At 41.6% G+C, this 19,359-nt stretch overlaps 2 protein-coding genes across 2 annotated transcripts; both read right to left on the minus strand.

Moving 5' to 3' along the window:
- Positions 1-3,939: 3,939 nt before the first annotated feature.
- On the minus strand, positions 3,940-12,278 carry MOB4 (MOB family member 4, phocein). Its single transcript, XM_088534731.1, has 8 exons — positions 12,177-12,278; positions 10,413-10,475; positions 9,775-9,875; positions 8,809-8,851; positions 8,479-8,565; positions 6,736-6,815; positions 5,847-5,958; positions 3,940-4,897 (listed from the first exon to the last, which is right to left on the minus strand). The coding sequence occupies exons 1-8, from the start codon at positions 12,234-12,236 to the stop codon at positions 4,766-4,768; spliced, it is 678 nt and encodes a 225-aa protein (XP_088390857.1). The 5' UTR covers positions 12,237-12,278; the 3' UTR covers positions 3,940-4,765.
- A 3,286-nt stretch (positions 12,279-15,564) lies between these two features.
- HSPE1 (heat shock protein family E (Hsp10) member 1) lies at positions 15,565-19,217 on the minus strand. Its single transcript, XM_088534732.1, has 4 exons — positions 19,199-19,217; positions 17,528-17,692; positions 16,471-16,560; positions 15,565-15,922 (listed from the first exon to the last, which is right to left on the minus strand). Exons 1-4 carry the CDS (start codon positions 19,199-19,201, stop codon positions 15,872-15,874), a joined length of 309 nt encoding a protein of 102 aa, XP_088390858.1. The 5' UTR covers positions 19,202-19,217; the 3' UTR covers positions 15,565-15,871.
- Positions 19,218-19,359: the final 142 nt, after the last annotated feature.

Here is a 19,359-nt window from a genome sequence, read left to right on the forward strand (position 1 = left end):
CTGATCTGCCACGGTAGCTGGGGGAAAACACAGGAACAAGAGGGAAAGAAATTCCGCCTTTCAGATCAGCTGCGTCTTCACACAAAGTACTGTAACGTACTGACTGTAAGAAGCTGCTTTTAACTAATGTAATTTCAAGTTTTCAAGTTTTAATAAAAGGAAGTCATAAGAGAAGAAGCTGAAGACAAATGTGTGTGCAGACGATCAAGGTGATTAAAATGAGAATTGTAACTTAGAAAAGTAACCTCTGCTACAGTAAGCAAAGCAAGTCAGGCACCGCCATAATACCACTTCAGTTCATTTTTCCTTTTTCTTAGGAAAGCAGCTGGCAGCCTGGCAAAACAGTTCCACGTGGGGCTCTTTCAAGGGCGCACGGGTGCCACAGGGCTGCGGGTGGCGCGTGCCGCTGGCGTGGCTGCGCACAACGAGTGGGACAAGGGCTGTCTGTCGGAAAAGCAGCTGCTTTTAGCATGTGTGACCCGAGGGGACAGCTGGTCTTGCTCTGCAAACTGGAATGTGTTGCTCCCCTTCCAAAAGTATTTTCCCTAAGTTATCAAAAAACTATTGTCACACTTTGTGCGTGTTTGTGTGTGTGCAGGGACTTACGGATTGGTTCTTACTTTCCGTGCAAGGCAAACCATCAAAAAAATTAGAAAACTTGAGTATTCTGAGGTTTTTTTTTTTAATCATATCAGAAATATTACTGAGCTGTTACAAAAAGATGCAATATCCCTGCTTAACATAGTGAACACTGTAGACAAGGTTATAATGCAAAGCTCTAAGTCAAGCGCAGTTAGTCTTTCCAGAACACGTGTATTTCATAACAAGAATAATTTAACTTCTAACAGATTTCTTTTACATCGTATCAGCTGGAAAGAATGCTGAAGTATCAAGTCAAGTAGTATCCACATGCTTTCAAAGAGGCATTTTTGCCATATACTTGGCAAAATATACTGCATATTGCAACAACAAACTATTTAGAAATGGTCTATGCTATGAATGTACATAGGTACCATGGAGGATATCCCCATTTTTAGGAAGACAGGCTTTCCTTTTTCATTTCAATTAAAATCACATTCTGTTTCAGTATGCATAGGTTTACTTGTACTTTAGTCCTTGTCCCTTGAATCTCATAAGGCTTTGAAATGAACCTTCTATGATTTTTTTCCAATCTTAGTCTACAAATGCTAAATTGCATCTTCTATAACGTTCCGTAATTCCTGTATAGTTAAGGATATCTCACTTTTTTAATGCCATTTATCTTACCGGCAGTATATAAAGAAGTTGCCCCCACTGTTAAAACATTAATCCAACTTGTTTTCCTAGCTGTCTATTGTCTTTTACCCCACAGGGCCACTACACTTAAGCTCTGCATGAAAAATAAATAAAATACTGTGTTTCCACCTGGAAAAAATAGCAGTCTGACAGAAGCATTAGAGGTAGCAAAGGAATAAACTCTCCAGCTTTCTTTTTTCATGTAAGAACTCAAGGGAATGGTGAAAGTGGTGAGTAGCAGGCTTAGAACAAAAGAGGCTTCTCTGTTTAGTTGACTGAAGAGCTCATTACCTCCGGACGCTGTATATAAAAACCACATAGATTTAAAAAGTGAAAAAGTCCATTTTATTCCCTCTGTAAGTCACTGAATTGGAACCTGTTGGAGGCTGCAAAAGCTGATATGACTGACTGCACATTTATTCTGTTTGTTGCATTTCCTGTAAGCACCACTTCTTTGAAGCTGCATTAGCTGGCTTGAACACAACCATGGTGAGTTTATAGCTGAGAGAGAATATTTTCCTACTGCAGAGTGCTCTCTTTCAGAAATCAAAGTGAAGTCAGTCTTGCAAAAAGCAGGGAATCAGAGAGTTGCTTGCTCATGTCTACTAGTGTATTCTGCACAGGAATTATATGCATGGACACATGGCACCCCGGGCAGAGTTTATTACACTTACAACCATCTACTGAAAGCTGATAACCTTTAAGCCACTGTTTCTACAACTCCCTATGGCTTAATTTACAGATCAAAAGTGTTAGTTGGGATGTAGGTTTTCCTGAAAGAGAATGTGGACAATTGGTATCAACTGAATAAGTGAACACCCTTAACTACAGATAAGTATAACTTGGAAGTGCAGAGAAACTGGTCTGGTGACATGTTCTCCTCTGCTTAACCAGATGAAGAAGCTATGACAACAACCGAGAGTAAATTCACATCTTAAAAGGGCAGTAGCAAAATTATTGTGGCTAACTGGCAAGATACAGTAAGCCAAGCATCAGGAAAACAGTGATGGCTAAGGAGAAAGTCGTTTAAAAAAATATCCTTTTCTTACAGCAAGCCCTTGCATACATGTGTGTGCTTTGCGTATTTATTTGGATTTTCCTTTTCTAGATCTCATTAGATTATAAATTCTAGAACCAGCATTTTCTGAATGCCGAAGTCAAGTATAACTTTGAGGTCTGATTTCAAACTCGAAGTTGCTAATGAGCACTACCTTTCTTCACTTTGGAAAGAGGAAACACAAAGGCTGCACACCTCACCCCAGAGACGGGAGAGCAGAGCGGGGAGCGTTCAGTTGCTACATTCTTGGATGAGATGAAAAATGAGGACCACTTATCAAAATATACTGGTATAGGTAAAGAAGCAGTTTAATTTTAACCGCATTTTTTTCTTTCTTACAGTATCATTCAAATATGGTGTCGCTTTTATGTGAATTAATGTTAACACATTTACTAGACCAATTAATGGTTTGCTTGGGCTCACTGGAGTTTTGTGCTACTGTTCACACGTGTGTACACAGTACTCATGTGAAAAACAGCAAGGGAGAATACAAGCAGTGATGCACTTAGGCCTTGTATATATATTCAGTATGAGCAGTATTGCAAATAAACTTTACAGTGCAAATCTGAACAAGAAAAACAGAGTTAAAATTCCAGAGTTTTGTTTAAAGTGAAACTCTTAAAGCATGAGAAGAGGTTTAATGTTTTAATGCAGTCCTGAGCAGCACATTGGTTTCTTAAGAGTAAATGGAGTTAGCAACACTTTACGCCTTTTTGCCTGTGGATGGCCCTACAGGGCGCTGCAAGAGAACTAAATACACTGCACTGCCTCGAAAAATGCCATCCTCTTACCTGCCATACAAGCTTCAAAATATGTATCAAAGTCACCTAGCCTATACAGGGCAAATCGTAAGTCAGTGTATAAACACTAATTGAAGCTACTTTCACTTCATGCAACTATCCTGTTCACAATCAATATGATAAACATGAAACAAAGGTGCTGGAGAGTACAGCTGTTTAAGTGCGTTGTGAGCCTCATCTCTCTAGTTTCTCATTGCTTAGATTCCCTTTACATCCAAGTGGTACAATTGCTTGAGGTGTGTTTGATTTGCTTAAAAAAATTAAGGCATGTTAAATATACTAGGAAAAAAAAGACTCCTTAAAAATAGGTGGACTACTTTGTTTTAGTTAATCATGAGACAAGGGGTAGTTCACAGAAACTCCCTTCACTGGTCAATTAACCAAATAAGAGGACCTCACTCAGCAACCTCTGAGAAAGAGCCAGGTGACCTTTGAAACAGCTAAGAGCAGCTCACTTTAGGTAAAAGCACTGCTAGTGCTTTTAGACCCTGCATTCATGTACGCTTAGCAGTATGGCTGCTATATTTATCTTTAAACCATTTAATTTTATCATTTTAGACATAATATAATTAAGCAGCAGTCATGGAAAGTGTCAGTTATTGCAAATCTTCAAACAGAAATAAACATTTCAAGGGGAACAAAAGTGCAAATCCTTTTTTTTTTTAAATCTTGAAGAGTGTAATTCAGGTGAATGGATGGAAGGAAGATAACTGACGAGGTTAAGATTAACTATTGCAATGACTCATGTTCATTTCAAGTAGTTGGAGTGTGTTTGCTAGAAATACAAGCAAAGACTACACTAGGGTGTTATGTAGTGTCATATGAATATTTATTTGAGGTATAATCTGTAAGCAATTGCCATACATATGCACAGGAATAAGCCATTGACTTTTTCTGCCACACTTACTCTTTAGAGAAATTGTGGACAACAGAACAGAACTCTGCGTAACAGGACAGAAGCTGTTGCCTTTCTGCTGTGCACAAATCTCTACTGTTATAAAAAGGTCCAGAAAGAAAGTCAGACATATCAGTAATATACGTCCAATAGCATCGTGAACTTACACTTCTGGTATTCCCAATACTCTAGTTCCTGTTAGTGTTTAGATAGACATATGCAGGAATACGTACATCCAAATGTAAGTCTTCACAATAAAAGCACTTTTTTTTTTTTAATAATAAAACCTAAATTAAGAATAAGCTACATTGCAAGGAGCTTCCTGCAGAATTATATATGGTGATAAACTCTGAACTAAGGCTAATACAGCTACTGCATTTAGGAAGTGGCTTGCTGTGAAATCTTAAATCTTTTTTCCCCACCCAGACACATCTTCAGGACTGTGATTCAATGATTGTTTAGCAGCAATTTTAGAGAACTGTAAATTCTTTTATTAACAGGCATTATAAACAGATACTACTACTTTTATTTAAAAACCATGAGTGCCACATCGATGAATATACAGCTCATGAATAACTTAAAGTATTTCCCATATTAAAAGGCAATGCACAGAGCATACAAAAAAAGTACACTACACAAAGCTGTGAGGATACGTGATTGAAGTGTGTAAAAGGATATATACAGTACATAATTAATGTTTGGATGTGGTCAGCAGAGGCTTCTGTCCCACCCTTTCCATCATGCCTCACTCTCCCCTACCACTGAATTTTGCACTTCTTCTTCCAGAATTGGTACGATCAGGTTATCCTTGGACATCAAATTATACTTCATCACAAATTTTGTGAATCGATGACACAAGAAGGTTTCATTCTGGAGATTAAAAAAAAAAAAAAAAAAGGGCGGGGGAGAGGGGGGAAAGAGGGGGATATACAGAGAAGGTGTATTTCAAAATGAGAACATACAAAAAAAAAACCCAAAACTATTCATTTACCTATACGTAAATTGCCTTGTTAGACTTCCAAGTCTTAGAAAGAAGCAGCAATCCTAAAGTAAAGTCATGTTACTTTATATATAGTCCTTTAGAGTTTGCTTGTATTTATTTCAGTAAGCAAGAAAAAAAATCCTACTGAAGTTAAAGCATAAAGCTTAAATTACAGGTTAATTCAACAGCACTTAGTCAACAATATATTCAACTATCAGTGCTATCCTGATCCACTACCCTAAGGAAGAGTGTAAATTATAACAAAACTCCTTCCATAGCTGTTCACTTTGAGGTGGATTTACCAAGCAGTTTTGTTTTACTTCCAGCTTCTATTAATTTCTATTCTTCAGTCAAAATAAGTTGGAAGCTACTAGGGGTGCACAAAATGTCACTACTTTCTCTGTTATTTTGTGGTTTTAGAATTATAATGTTATGTTTTTATATATACACTTGTATATGCAAACACACATACATACACATCCTGTTGAGCAACATGCATACAAACAGGAAACACACATTTGCAGTACAAACTGCACCAACTGCTAAATACATCCAACAATCTTTAGAACAAGATCAAATAGAGTTGCCTGTGTAAAAACTTGTTAATGCTGCCCTTTTATTCAAACAGGAAAAAAAACAACATAATTAACTGGACAAAGTAAATAAATGATATATATAAAAAAATCTTAGATTTGAAGGCCAAAACAATTTACAACGTGGAATTTCAGTTCTTACAGAACTATTTATGATCAATACTTCATTTGGATGCAAATATTCTGATAACATTAGATGCATTACATATTTTCTTTTAAGATGAGAAATAAAAAGAAAACTTACTTCATACTCATCAAATATCTGCCGATGATGAAAATAAGCATGTGAAAATATTCTGTAAATCCTTCGGCACACTGATCCTAGTTTGGCTACAGAGGATTCCTTTATGCTTACCCTGAAAGTGTCAGAGGAAAGGTTACAAAACATTCGGTTATATAGTTGTACTGAAGTGCATACTGACAGAATTAAATTCTGGTTATTAAGCATACAATGTAATTACACCTGAAATTTAGATTTCAGTGTTGCAGCTAACTGCAACAGCTCACTGCTGCAAGAATAATTGTTGCATATTAAAAATTGTATTCCAAGTACAGAGAGGCTTGGTCTGAACTTCAGAAACATTATCAGTTACTCTAGCAGCGGCTAGAGTTGGTTTCCAGCACTGAAGGACAAAGGGAGAGAGGTTCCCAGAAAAGCACAATTCTGACATTGCCAGCTTCATCTTCATGGTCTGACATGTGGGCTACTCGCATGCAGGCTTCTGCCTCTGGCACCCCAGGAAACTCAACACGGGCTTCTGGAGGCTTATTGTGGAGTAATGGTGAAGTCCTTTGAGTCAGTGCATGTTTCTGAAGGTGTTCTGATTATTTAGACTGGCACTCTGTCAGTGGAAAGCCCCTACTAACACTGATATTAGCAAAACAAACAAAACTCTGCTTCCATCTGAAAAAACACACCCTTGTCTGCTCTAGTAAGTAGCAAACTAATTCAACAGGCAGGGGCAATATTTCCTAGGCTTAAAAATAGATGTAGAAAAAAACAGAGTGATGCCCACTGCAGGATTTGTGGTATTTTTAGTAGGATTCTATGAAAAATGTGTTAATGAATTTCTCTATTTTGTATGTGTTTATGTGACACCAGTTGGTATCTCTTCCCGAGAAGTATTTCTTACCTGCTGGGGAAATATTTATTGCTATTCAGAAGACATGCAGCTCCATCCAGTGTATGTCTAGTGTAGTCTATAGCAGGACACTACGAAAGTAGACAGAGGGTGAACACACACACAAGGACACGCATGACCCTGTCATATACCTCGTTTAAAGAAAAACACTGAATTATGTTTCCTGATACACAGAGACTGCCAACAAGAATCCCTTACACTTCCCTACCCATTTTTATTCCTAGAAATTTCACATAGCTTCCCTGAAGATCTGTTTCCCCAGAAGTGAGCCATTCCTCTTGTCTGATTTATAAGCCATGTCAGTTGTTTAAAAAAAAAAAAAAAAAAAAAAAACACTATGGAAATGTGATTGTAAAGCCACATACTAAGAATACTGTATTGTAGGTATATTGGGGGGAAAAAAGGGCAATCATTAAGTTACAGTTCATTTGTTTTCTGCATAGGTAAGCTGCCAGAGTGTTGCCTTTATAGCCTATTAAACCTTTGTGATAGGCCTTTTGAGCCTTTAGAGCCTTTGAACATCCTATCAAGAAAAGTTACTTACAAAATTCCTGCATCTAAATACATCAGTGGTTTTTACCTTGACAAAGAAAATGAAAACATTAACACAACTTAGTATAACCTCTGGCTCTGAAATCAAAGAAAGTGAAGGTGAACTAGGACAGGCAGAGAGGGCTGGAATATCTGTGTGGTTTGTCATTCAACAGTTTAAGAAGACTTAACAGCTGTACATTTTCAGTAGCAGTCTCTCAAGGTCGCATAATACACCACCTGGCCATCAGTCGATAGCCACTACCAAAATGGAAGACAGCAGATTAAGGATATGTCTTTAGAGATAACCAGTATTACCTTCTCTTCTCTCTCAAGGGGAACAATGCACAGGTAGAATGTGGCCAATCTATTCACTTATAGCTCTAAAATGTAAAGCTACTGCCTAGAATGAAGAGCAACCTCAGTATTCCAATATATCTACATAAAATAAGATATATTGTATGTCAATATATTTGGGAGAAGGAAGGTTAAAACAGGGCTTGGGAAGGAAGCTGTTCTCCAAGTCTAAATGAAGGCCTTTTAGCAAACCCTGAAGAAAAGGTTTACAGAACAAAGAACTTTAAGGACTGATATCTTATTTTGGCAGGTGAAATACAAGGATAGACCGCACTATCACTTAACTACAACAAAGAAAGACCTTCTGAAGGAAAGAAAAATGATGTATCAAGCAGTTCCAGTAGGAGATCAGAGCAAAAATAAGGTCACTGCACCCTCAGGTAAACTGCTATTGCCATGCTGATAACCTGCTTGAGAAAAGTATTTTTGTGAGCCCACTACCTGTTAGGACTCGCTTCCCTAAGACGGTCACGTCCAGGGCGAGGCTCCCGCGCCTAGTGCTGCGGATGGAGGCGGGAGACCGAAGCACACAGCCTGCTCCCAGCACGCGCTTCCTCCGGGCAAGCCCCTTCTCTGTCAAGTTTCAGACTGTCTCAATACTAATTGGGAGGAAAAAGGGGAATGTGCAAAATCTCCTTGATACTGCTGTAGAAAGCAGCTCTTTCCTACCTCATCCCCCCCTTCTGTAAACCAAATAGAGAATGCAACACAAGAAATCCTGAAGTAATATTCCTAATCCACACAGGCTCTCAGCTGGCTGACTCTGTAATGTTGTCCCATAAAATTACAAGCTGGAAAAGCAAGTCTTGTCACTCGGGAGGTTCATTTTACAAAATACATCCATACCTCTTTTGGAGTTTTATGAGCTGCACAAAGAAAAATCCATTGTTCAGTTGCCGTCATCTGAGTACATGTGTCTGGATGACATTCACTCTGTTTAAAAAAAAAAAAAAAAAAGTTAAGAAAGAATATCCCAAAGCAAAAACAATCATTTTCTTGCTCACTTCCCCAATAAAAATAATATTTACCAGAAGTCTTTTTTTTTTCTGAAGCCACTGCTTAAGTCTGTGAGTGTAAATTTAGAACAAGGAAGATGGGCAAGCTGATATTCCATCTTAGAGTACACAAACAGTTCCTTCTCTGATACCAATACAAAAATATCAAGAAAAGAATTACCTGAAGCTTGACAGCTAGTCCATTAAGCTCAAGACAGAATTGCCTAAAAATAAATAAATAAATAAATAAATGCATTTCACTTCAAGAAAATAAATTTCTTAAAAACAAAATCCTACAGTCATCCAGGCCTTTTAAAATACATCTCCTCCACATAAACTAAAGTGGCTCAAAAGTCCCACCATCAAATCATCAGAAGATTGGCTTCTAGAAATAACGTTCTTTAATCAAGGTGGTACTAACATAAAATGCAATGTAAATAGGAAAATACCTCTGACTTTCATAAGAGTTTACCTGCAAGCGCATTCTTTAACTTATACAACTCACCTCGTCCACCCTCCAAGGAAAATCTGAATGTATTTTCTAAAAGTGACAAACACTTGGTGAAAAGTCTATGAATCTAGGATGATTTTCAATGGGTGAAAAGGGCAGAGGGTGTTCTTAAAACGCCCTTCCTTTGCTATTTTCTAAACATTCTTGGTTTTCTTTTGAGGAGTCACAGTGTTTATACCAACTATTCTAGAACAGAGGAAAGAAAAACAGGATGCAAATTCAGGATGTTAAAGAGAAGCAATTCAGAAGTATTCTTTATCAAATACACTTTCAAGAGTATGTTAAAAGACAAGCTCATAATAAGAAAGATAAGGATCCAATAATAGTAAATCAATGCCAGAAAAATAAGGATTAAAACAGAAATGCAGGGATGAATTAAGTGGCTATAACCCTACGCTAAGCCTGAAAAATACCTTTAGGGACAGGCTACCTAGACTAGCCCTCCAGATGGTCCTTGGCGATTTCTTTGCTACACTGAGGTAGCAGAGGTAAGGAGCTGCTGCAATTAGAACAAAGTACCATGGAAATTCATGGCTGTGTTTTCATATCTAAAACATGCTAGTACAATTTTTGAAAACAGTTATTTCCTCAGCAATAAAAGAAGAACACTAGATTAGAGGGCATCAGACTTTTTACCTTAAATGTTCATACTTCCATACACCTTCATCCTGACCTTCAGGAGGTTCAAGGATTTTATCAATGTTGGAACAGTCGGCCCTTATATTTTGCTGGATATACTAAGAAGAGGAGGAAAAAAAAATCTCAATCTTATTGAAAGTATAGTAAGACAATATATTTACGACACTACATCTTTGAGAAACTTTCTCAAAGATTAAAAAGACATTTTTTCTTTACTTTGGATTACATCAGATAAGGAATGAATGATGAACATATTAAAAAAAACAGGGGAGGGTTACACTAGAAAACTGGTGTAAAGAAAACTGGATCTGAAAAATGTCTTTCTTGAGTTAGAAGAGATAAAAGAACAGGTAAATTTTATATCTTTTTTGATAACATCCTTCTCAAAACATAACAAAAAAGTCAGCCCCATTTTCCTAAGTCTGATTTGTTGAAATCAGACATGTTAATTCCAGTGATTTCTGCTTCTAAAATTAACAATTATGTATTTTTATCTATCTGTGTAAGGTGTTTACCAAATTCTCTTTTGTGCAGCGATATAGGAAGAAGGAAAATAACATATGCCATTTCTAACTAAAATACAAAACTTAGGGGAGTATTCTTATGAACAACATCTTTTTTTTAAATGAGAGTACCTGCTGAACAGCTAGCGTGCTATCCATTTCTTCAAAGGATTCATCAGGCCAATTGTAAAAATCCTGTTAAAAAAAAAATTAAATTTAACACAGAAGGCATGGAGGAGTGAGTGCACCACTTAGAATATGCTTAAAAGCACAGGAAAATAGATGCAGATGTAGTTGTAGTTTATAGAATTCCAGGAAATTACATCTTAGCAGAAGGAGCACACAAACTTGGCAATGTAACTTTGTGGTAAAATGGCACTTGCACCCTAATGTCAGGGCACTCTCTCTTGAAAAGAAAGTTAAGGCTCTGTTTGACTTAGCATACTATAACCACCACCATTCCCAGGCATCTCCCCATAACACCTATGCAACCTGCGTTTTTTAAATTAAGTATTTGCATTCAATGCCCATGTTACGCCACGTGTAAGATGAAAGCTTTGTAAAAAAGGCAACACTAAACAAATGCTATTAAAAACACCACTATATTTCAGTAACACACCACTGCACACATCTTCTCTAAGCTCAGATAAAATAATTAAACGCTGGCCTAACATGACACTGTGCTCTTTGGTATGGTCAGTAACCTGCTTAACTGGCTGCTCCTCAGCTCTGCTAACCCGTGCTGTTTAGCGCAGCTAACGATAAAAACCTCCTCAGGGTTCGCCTCAGAGCCAGCTCTACTTCAGTATCCCACAGCAGGTCACACTTGGCGTAAACAGGATTATCCCAGACGGGCACGTTCGTGCATTGCATTTTGCGTATCTAAAAGTGTAGTGCAGCTCCCTCCTACTGTCCGTCCTACTGACATCAGCCACCTCAGTGGGCCCAACAAATGATTTGATAAAGACCTTCCAACTGTCAAGCCAAGCAAACCCTCCAGAAAGAATGCACTCATTTCTATGGAAAGGGGTGAATATCGTACTTCAATACTGAAGAGCTTCACTACAGTATCTTTAATACTGACACTGAAAGTAGTATTTTTTAAGATATAAATAAATTTCTCAACTGACAAAACTTTATAACATATTTGTAACTTTACCAACTCGAGTCATACAACATTCCCTTTCCTTCAAGGATTAAGCATGAAGAGAACAAGCTCTGTATTGCAATGTATTCCTGCCTCTCAACAGTGTGACAAAAATTTGTAAGACTTATTACGATGGCATTTCCCTACGGAATGGCATGTCACAGCCTGCTCTGCTTCTCACCAGAACGTCTCCCCCTTGCAAAGCCACCTGGAAAGCACAGGCACGAAGCCACTTCCCCACTGCTGGATGCAGACAGCTTGAGAGCAGCCCAGCGTGGCCCTGCCGAAAAGCGCCGCTTGCCCAAGCCTGCTCCGGGAGGGCAGGCCGAGCCTCACCCGGCACAGGGCGAGGCAGAGCTCCTCGCCCAAGCCTCCACTTGGGATCACGCGGGGTCCCGGGGAGGCAGACGACGCGTTTCGAGGTGCGTTTCGCACAGCAGCCGCCACAGACGCAGCCCCGCGCGGCGGGGACCGCGGCGCCGGCCGCCCGCGCACCGCAGGGCCTAAGAGCAGGCCGCAACGCCCGCAAGGGGGCCGCGACGCGGCGCAGCGCGGCGGCGGGAGCAGCGCCCCGCGAGAGCCGGCGCACGGCGGCACGAAGCGCGGCCTCCCCGGCGAAGGCCTCGCCGGGACGCTAGGCCCCACAGCCCTGGCCCGGGCTCCCGCAACAGCGGCGGCAACGAGAGCAGCGCCCGCATCGCCGCCGGCCCCAGCCCGGCCCCGCGCGCGGGGCGGCAGCGCAGCCTCACCTGGGCCTTGGTACCCGGCCTGTTCCGCCTCAGCACTGCCGTCCCCTCCGCCATGACCATAGTGACAGCGGCGCCGAGACCCGGATGCGGCCGCGCCGGGGCGGGCGGGGCCTCAACGGGCGCGCAACGGCTGCCGCGCGCGGGTCTCGCGAGAGCAACGCGGCGGCCTCTCCTGCCCGCTGCGTGAGGCGAGGCGAGGCGGCGAGCGGCGCCGCGGGTGTCCCGGGCGTCCCGGGCGCGAGTGGGACGCGCTGCCCGCGGCTCCGGCCGGCCCCGGCACGGGGGGGACGCGCTGCCGGCGGCCCCGGTGTCCCCGGCGCGGGCGCAGGTGAGGCGTCTCCCGCCGAGGAAGCCAGAGGCTTTGGCAGCAGGCTGCTCCCTCACCAGTGGGGGCTGCTCCCACCGAGGTCCCACCATGCTGCAGAGGGAGTGCCCCGGGCTTCCTTTCGCCTTAGCAACCTGATTCTAAATAGCCCGTGTTGTTACCATGTTAATTCCTCTCCTTTCCACCCCGTGAAGCTATTCTGCATTGAAAACACTGGAAATCTCCAGTTGGGTTTCCGTGGGCAATGCCATGGGAAGGATCCCGTGGGAATCCTGTAGCTGCAGAGCTGGCTGTGCTCCCGCCACCTGGATGCAGGCACGCAGCTCCGCAGGGAGTCTGTGCCCACGGGAGTGCCCCTGCGATGGATGGCGCAGATCCACAGGGAGTCTGTGCCCACGGGAGTGCCCCTGCGATGGATGGCGCAGATCCACAGGGAGTCTGTGCCCACGGGAGTGCCCCTGCGCCCATGTTACACAGTAACAGAGGTGGAGGTTTCAACCTCCAAGCTTGTGCATTCTCTTCGCATTAGTTACTCTTTCACTCCTGAACCAAGGGTCAGTGTTTCTGACCCTACAACCCAGCATTCATCATTTGTTCTTTTTAAATATTTATTTATTTTTAATTTCAGTCAACACTTTCAAGGTTTAGCTGATAGCTAAAGCACAGAAAATCAAGGGAGTTGACTTTTCATTTGTCCCTGACTTTTAATTCATGGACACACTAGAGCTTTGAAAAGACAAATAAATCTGGCCAAGAAAACAAATCTGTCAGTGCCATCTTAATCTGGTGCTGACTCTTGGTTTTGCAGAAGAGAAATCCACAGTATTTCTTGATGAAGGTGTTAAAGTCCCCAGGTCTCTCATGTTACCCTTATTACTGGAAGCTACTCTTGTTTTATTTTATTTTATTTTATTTTATTTTATTTTATTTTATTTATTTTTTATTTTATTTCTAGATTGCAAGTTACTTATAGGAAAACTAGAGGAAGTTTTTTTTTCTCTTTCTGTTCTTTTTCTTTTTTACTCAGTCCTCAGTGTTTATGAAGGAAAAGTGGAATATTTGCCCTAGTTTTCACTGTGTGTTTCTCTGCAGCTAGGAGCCTTGCCTTCCTCTCTTCTCCCTTTACTAGTATGCGAAAGTTTATTCTTCCTCTTATTGTGACAGCATAAAAAAGGCAGGACAAGAAAGGTTTTCTGAAAATAGTACTGCTGCTTCTCTTGGGAGCTTTTCTGAAATGGTAAGAAAAAGACTTAGGGAAGGTAGATGCAGGAGATGCTCTTTGTTTCGTTAAGAGTCAGGCAGTCTGAGGAAGACTGGGAAGAATTGCATCCGCCCAAAGAAGCGTCTAGGTCTGTATCATATTTTTTGCTCAAAGCAAAAGAAGCTTAGAAATAGTCTCTAAAACAGCAGAAGAAAGAATTCTCAATTCCTACAGGAATGAGAAGCCAGGAAGGAACACTTGTGATTGATGCTGCCCTCCCCTCTAAGAAACAGGCTACAGAAGTTGGCAGGCAGCCATGGACTAAAGAACAGTTGTGGCAGCTGGATCACCTTGGCTGTGCAGCAGTTATCTTGTCCTTGCCTACCCCGATAGCCTTAGAGTGCAAGAATAAAATGTTCTCCACGTTGGTGGATTCATGAGGTGCTTAAGCATGTCCTCCACTCGGTTAGCTCTAGAAGTGCATTTTATTTTACATCTGCAATGTTCTTGTGAAAATGAGACAACTTCTTTTTGTCAGCTACATAAAGGCTAGTAGATGGATCCACAGGAAATATTTCATTAAATAAGGCTGATTCCAAGGTGCTAAAAATCTCCAAGGCCTGAAATCACAAACTGGAGGTTAGGATGGGAGGAAAAGACTATAGCATGTGAGCTTGGCAGCAATGCAGGGCCAGTTCAGCACACTGCTGCAGGGGGACAGCAGCACAGCCTTGGTTGAGGAGTGAGAAAAGCACTTACAAGCAAGGAACAGGACACATGCTACCCCCCCTGGCTTCAGTGCACCCTAAAACACCTTATTGGGGATGACAGACATGCTTGTTTCTCATTAAGCTTGTGTTTCGTTATACAGTAAGCTGTTTCATTATACAGTAAGCTGAAACAGCATGCTTGTTTCTCATTAAATTTGTATTTCATTATACAGTAAGCTGTTTAAGATTCCTGCAGTGTCATAGTCTTGTATTTCAAATGAAAGTTTTAGTAGCAACACTCATAGAGATTTTCATTTGACTACATCAAACGCTTTTACCTTAAGTTGTAGTACATTCTCAGACTGCTCTAGATCAGATATATTATGCATACCAACTGATGGTATCTTTATGCAGTGTTACTAAAGTACATATTTGAATAACCCTGAATGCTTTTCCAAGACAAGACAGGGTGATAATATGCAAAGTTGATTGCTTCAGCATGACTTGAGTAAAATTAAGTTAGGTCCATGCCATGTTTCACCATTTAAGAGTGCAGCAGCTAAGGGTAAAGTATAATTAATTTGTCAAAGATTGGAATTACTAAATAATGCAAAAACCTGGAGATAGCCTGGAATAAAGCAAAATCTTTATTACTACATTGAAGATTAGCAAAAATTCTAGTTCTGCCCAATTAAAATTTACTGGAAGAATGTTGTTACATATTAGCAAAATTGAGACACACACGAGAACTCTGCTGTGCAGGATGCCAGCTCGCGGGAGTTGCACTGGTGGCGCCAGCCTCCAGCTTCGCAGCGGTTGCTGGCATGGCAGCGCGTGTGCAGGGGCAGTTAACGCTGTCTCGGCATCTTGTGTGCGCATTAATCCCAACCCCTTGTAATCAACCAAGAGCTACTTGTGAAGGAGATGAGTCAAAGTCACCCGTTACCAAAGATAACACTTCAACATTTACCAGAGCTACATTAAAGTGCTCTTCATTTCTGCAGCAACTATGCTATCCCCCATTTAAACTGCTGTCCCATCTTTCTATAACCTTACAGCAAAACTGTATTTTTGCAAGAGATGAACTCCAGACACTACACCACTGGAACTCAGTTTCACTGAGCAGCAGCAGAAACTGAGACAGAAGCAGAATAGTTTTATAAGTTTATTGTACAGGCCTTTACAATCTCAGGAAAAGAAATAAGGATATAAAATTGATGTTGTCTTGAATAATTAAGGCTGGTTGATGGTCATCTGAATTTCACTGTTCAGTGGAACTCAAACAACAGCAACTTATTTTTGACTGTACATATTTTTATTTGTTCCATCATTACAGTGTGATCACAAGCTATATCTGAGATTCAATGCCTGTTTATTACAAAATAAAGGACATTATTTACATGATGAACAAAAAGATTTCAGCATCTTAGTGGAATGAATGACTGATACAGCAAGAAGTTTAGTCCAGGTATTTTCCAAGAATGTCACCATCTCTAAACAAGTAGTAGTCCTGCAAAAAAAGAAACACATCAATACCTATTATATCAATTATTTCACTGATGCTCATTTCTAAAATCAGGTTACCATAGTCATGAGTTACAAAATTATAAGCAAGTTAATGAAGAATGGCTCTAATCTCAGGAAAAAAAACACTCCTTTATCAGAAACTCCTTGAGAAGACAACAAGTTACTATTTTTAGTGACAGGAAGAGCAAAGCATTTAAAAGGTAATGCCATATACTTTCCCTGTCAAAAATAAGGTACCCCGAGTAATTTCAAAGGACCTCAAGAATTTTTGCTCCCTATCCAAGAAATATAGTTGAATTCTTCCACCCAAAGACCAGGCCATACATTTCTTGGGTTCATTTTTTAAGCAGGGTGAAAAGTAGTAAGTAGGAAGGATATCAGAAGATGGCTGGATTCAGCCATTCCACTTGTATACCAACAGTTGCATTTTTGGATGTTGCTAATCCCATGAAAAAATTACAGTATTTGTCACCGACAGCGTGACCTTTTGGGAACCGGCTAAGTTTCCATTCACAACATTGGAAAACCTACCTTATCTTCTATCACAATTTTAGTACCACCATATTCTGGTAGCAAAACTTTTTCACCAACTTTTACGCTTACTGGCTGAATCTGACCATCCTGAAAGAAAGAAAGCAAAAGTTAGACAAAGTAAATTGGTCAATTTAATGACAAGAATTCTTTCAAATCGTAGTGATCCTTCCCCATATAAAACAGCCAATAAATCCCGGTAGCTCTACATTGTAGTTATGCAATGAGAACTCCAATACAGAAGCCAAGTGGGAACAGAAGTACCCATGTCAATTCTCAAGCACTAGAAACCAGCAATATTCAGACAGTAGAACTGCAGTGGATTTTCTGAATGCAAAGCACTTCCATTAGTGTGAGCACACATTAGCGTGAACACAGCTGTGAACTCACATTCTAAGGAAGGGGAAAAAAAAAAAAACCTGAAGAATTAAGTGACATGGAACAGCCCTCTAAAAAAATCAGAAAAGTCTGTTTACCTGTTTGGTAACCAGGGCTAATTTCTTGAAGTGACAGTTAAGCAGGCCTTCCCATGACTACTACTTTAATTACTGACTTGTTTAAGTATACTCCTAATTCCTTTTTGGTATTATAAACTAGCCTAATTATTAACACCATTTCACAATATAAAGCTTTGAGATAGCATGCTTTTTTGTCTCAGTATCTTTGGAGAGATTCAAAGAGTCTGGGTCAACATGCATAGGTTAAATTTTAAACGCTGTCTGCCCGATTACTACTAAATCAATGCTTCTTTGGTGGGGGGGAAAAAAACCCTAATAATGAAGCCCAAAGCCACAGACAGATTAAAACGGTGAAATGAATCAAGACTGTCCTTTCTATGGTACTAGACTTTTTTTTTGACGTACAAAATTCATTTAACATTTATTTTCGAGTCTGCACTTTAACCTTTGCTCATCATCCTCATTTGTTTTTGTGAAATGTGTCTATATATATATATATATATATATATATATTTTAAAACATCAACCAGCCTCTTTAGGATAAATTTCCAATTACCGCCACAACATTACCATGTCTACCTAAAGTTAAAAGTATTTACCTTTCCCTTGGCTCCTGAGCCAACTGCAACTACTGTTGCTTGTAGCACTTTCCCTTGAGCTTTCTCTGGAATCATGATGCCTCCTTTGGTTACAGTTTCAGCTGCAGATCGTTCAACCAGAACACGATCCAAGAGGGGAAGGAATTTCCTAAATGCCTTTCCTGCCTGTGAAAATAATGGTATCGTAATAGCAAGACCACTACAACAGAAAGTTACCACTCCCCCACCCCAGTGATTTCCCTTTTGAGAGAGCCCAGAAATTTAGCACTATGTTCAGTAGTGCCATGTATATGCAACCTTTAATTGCACCAGAAATGGCTTACAAAACAAGGAAACTAAATTACAGGAATTTTGTATCTCAAGCCTAGGAGCAGTTCTCCTTTGAGCAGGATTCACAGGCACACACAGGGCCATCCCGGGAGTTCCGCAGCTCTAAGATGTGCTCCAGTTACGGCAATCGATCACCACCAGACAGAGCAGCCTCCCCATGAGCCTGGAAAGCACCACTGGCTTTAAACCTGCTGAATCTTGAGCAGCTTAGTTAGCATTACTGTTGATGTGGCTATATAAAATACATTTAGTAAGCCACAATAAAATTTAATTAAGATTAATAACCTCTTGAGCCAGTTGCATTTCTCTCTGCTGTATTAGAGAACTTAATAGTAAAGCAGCAAAACCCTAGTGGGTGCCACATGTCAGGGAGTCTCTTAAGTTTTACGGCTCAGGACTTCAGAAAACCTTATACAGCTTGTGAAGTTTGCAGTTATTTGCATTGAGTTCTACAAATAGACCACAGCTTTGCAAAAAGAACGAATGTTTTCATGAGTCAGTGAGAAGCTAGACATGTTTCTGCTGCTTCTTCACATCAAAAACTAGTTCATAGCTACCTCTGCTTAAGAATTAACTTTTTTTTTTTTTTTTTTTTTTTTGCCATGACTCCTACAGCTTCCATATGCATTTCAGAGATAGCAGCCCGACTCTATGTGCTGATTCCCAACGCAGGATTCCCAAGAGAGGCTCTGATGCAAGAGGAAAGATCTGGAGAACGAGTGGGTCACGCGGTGACAGCCGGGTACCACCGTCTACCAGAGCCTGCAGGGAGCCAGGGTAGGAACCACGCCTGGAGGTTGAGTGCCTGTCACCGAGGCCATCCACACACACCCGCGTAACCCCTACACTGCACACACAGTTCCCGGCAAATGAGGTGCTGTCGCAAGCACCCTCAAAAGCTGCGGCACGGGACAGCTCAGAGGGACAAGGCAGCCCTTGAGAATTACCTTTGCCCTATCAAAGTAAAAGCTCGAGACCCCCTTTATTCCTCCAAGGGCCCGCGCTTGCCTGGAAAAAGCAGCTCCGAGCCACGGAAGAAGCTCCAGGTCCCCTCCCCGCAGAGCTCCGACCCCCACCCCGGCCCCGCAGACTCTGGGTGCACGAGCCGCCGGGACCCGCCACAAAGGCCGGGGCCCAGCGGCTCCCCCAGGCTTACGTGACCTCGCCAGCCGCCAGAGGCCTCGCAGAGCGGCCCGGGGCCGCCGCCGCGCGCCCGCCGGCCCGCTCCCGACCCGCCAGCCCTGTCGCGCGTCCGGACACCGCCGAGCCGCCTCCGGGGCCGCGCGCGGAGTGGAGAGGAGCGGCGGGCAGCGCGGAGCAGAGATCCCGGCACGCACTCACCATGGCGGCCGCCACCAACTGACCGTCCGCGTCCGCCCGCCGCGCGCACGTGAGGGAAGGTCACGGCCTGCGCATGCGCGCGCAGACCCGCCCGCCCCACCGCCCCGGAAGTGAGCTCACATCCCCTTTGACCCGCGACGGGCATGAGCGTTCCAGAAGAT

The sequence above is a fragment of the Tinamus guttatus genome, unplaced genomic scaffold (genome assembly GCF_059628265.1).
Source record: "Tinamus guttatus ecotype Peru unplaced genomic scaffold, ASM5962826v1 Tinamus_guttatus_pri_ptg000592l, whole genome shotgun sequence".
NCBI lineage: Eukaryota > Metazoa > Chordata > Aves > Tinamiformes > Tinamidae > Tinamus > Tinamus guttatus.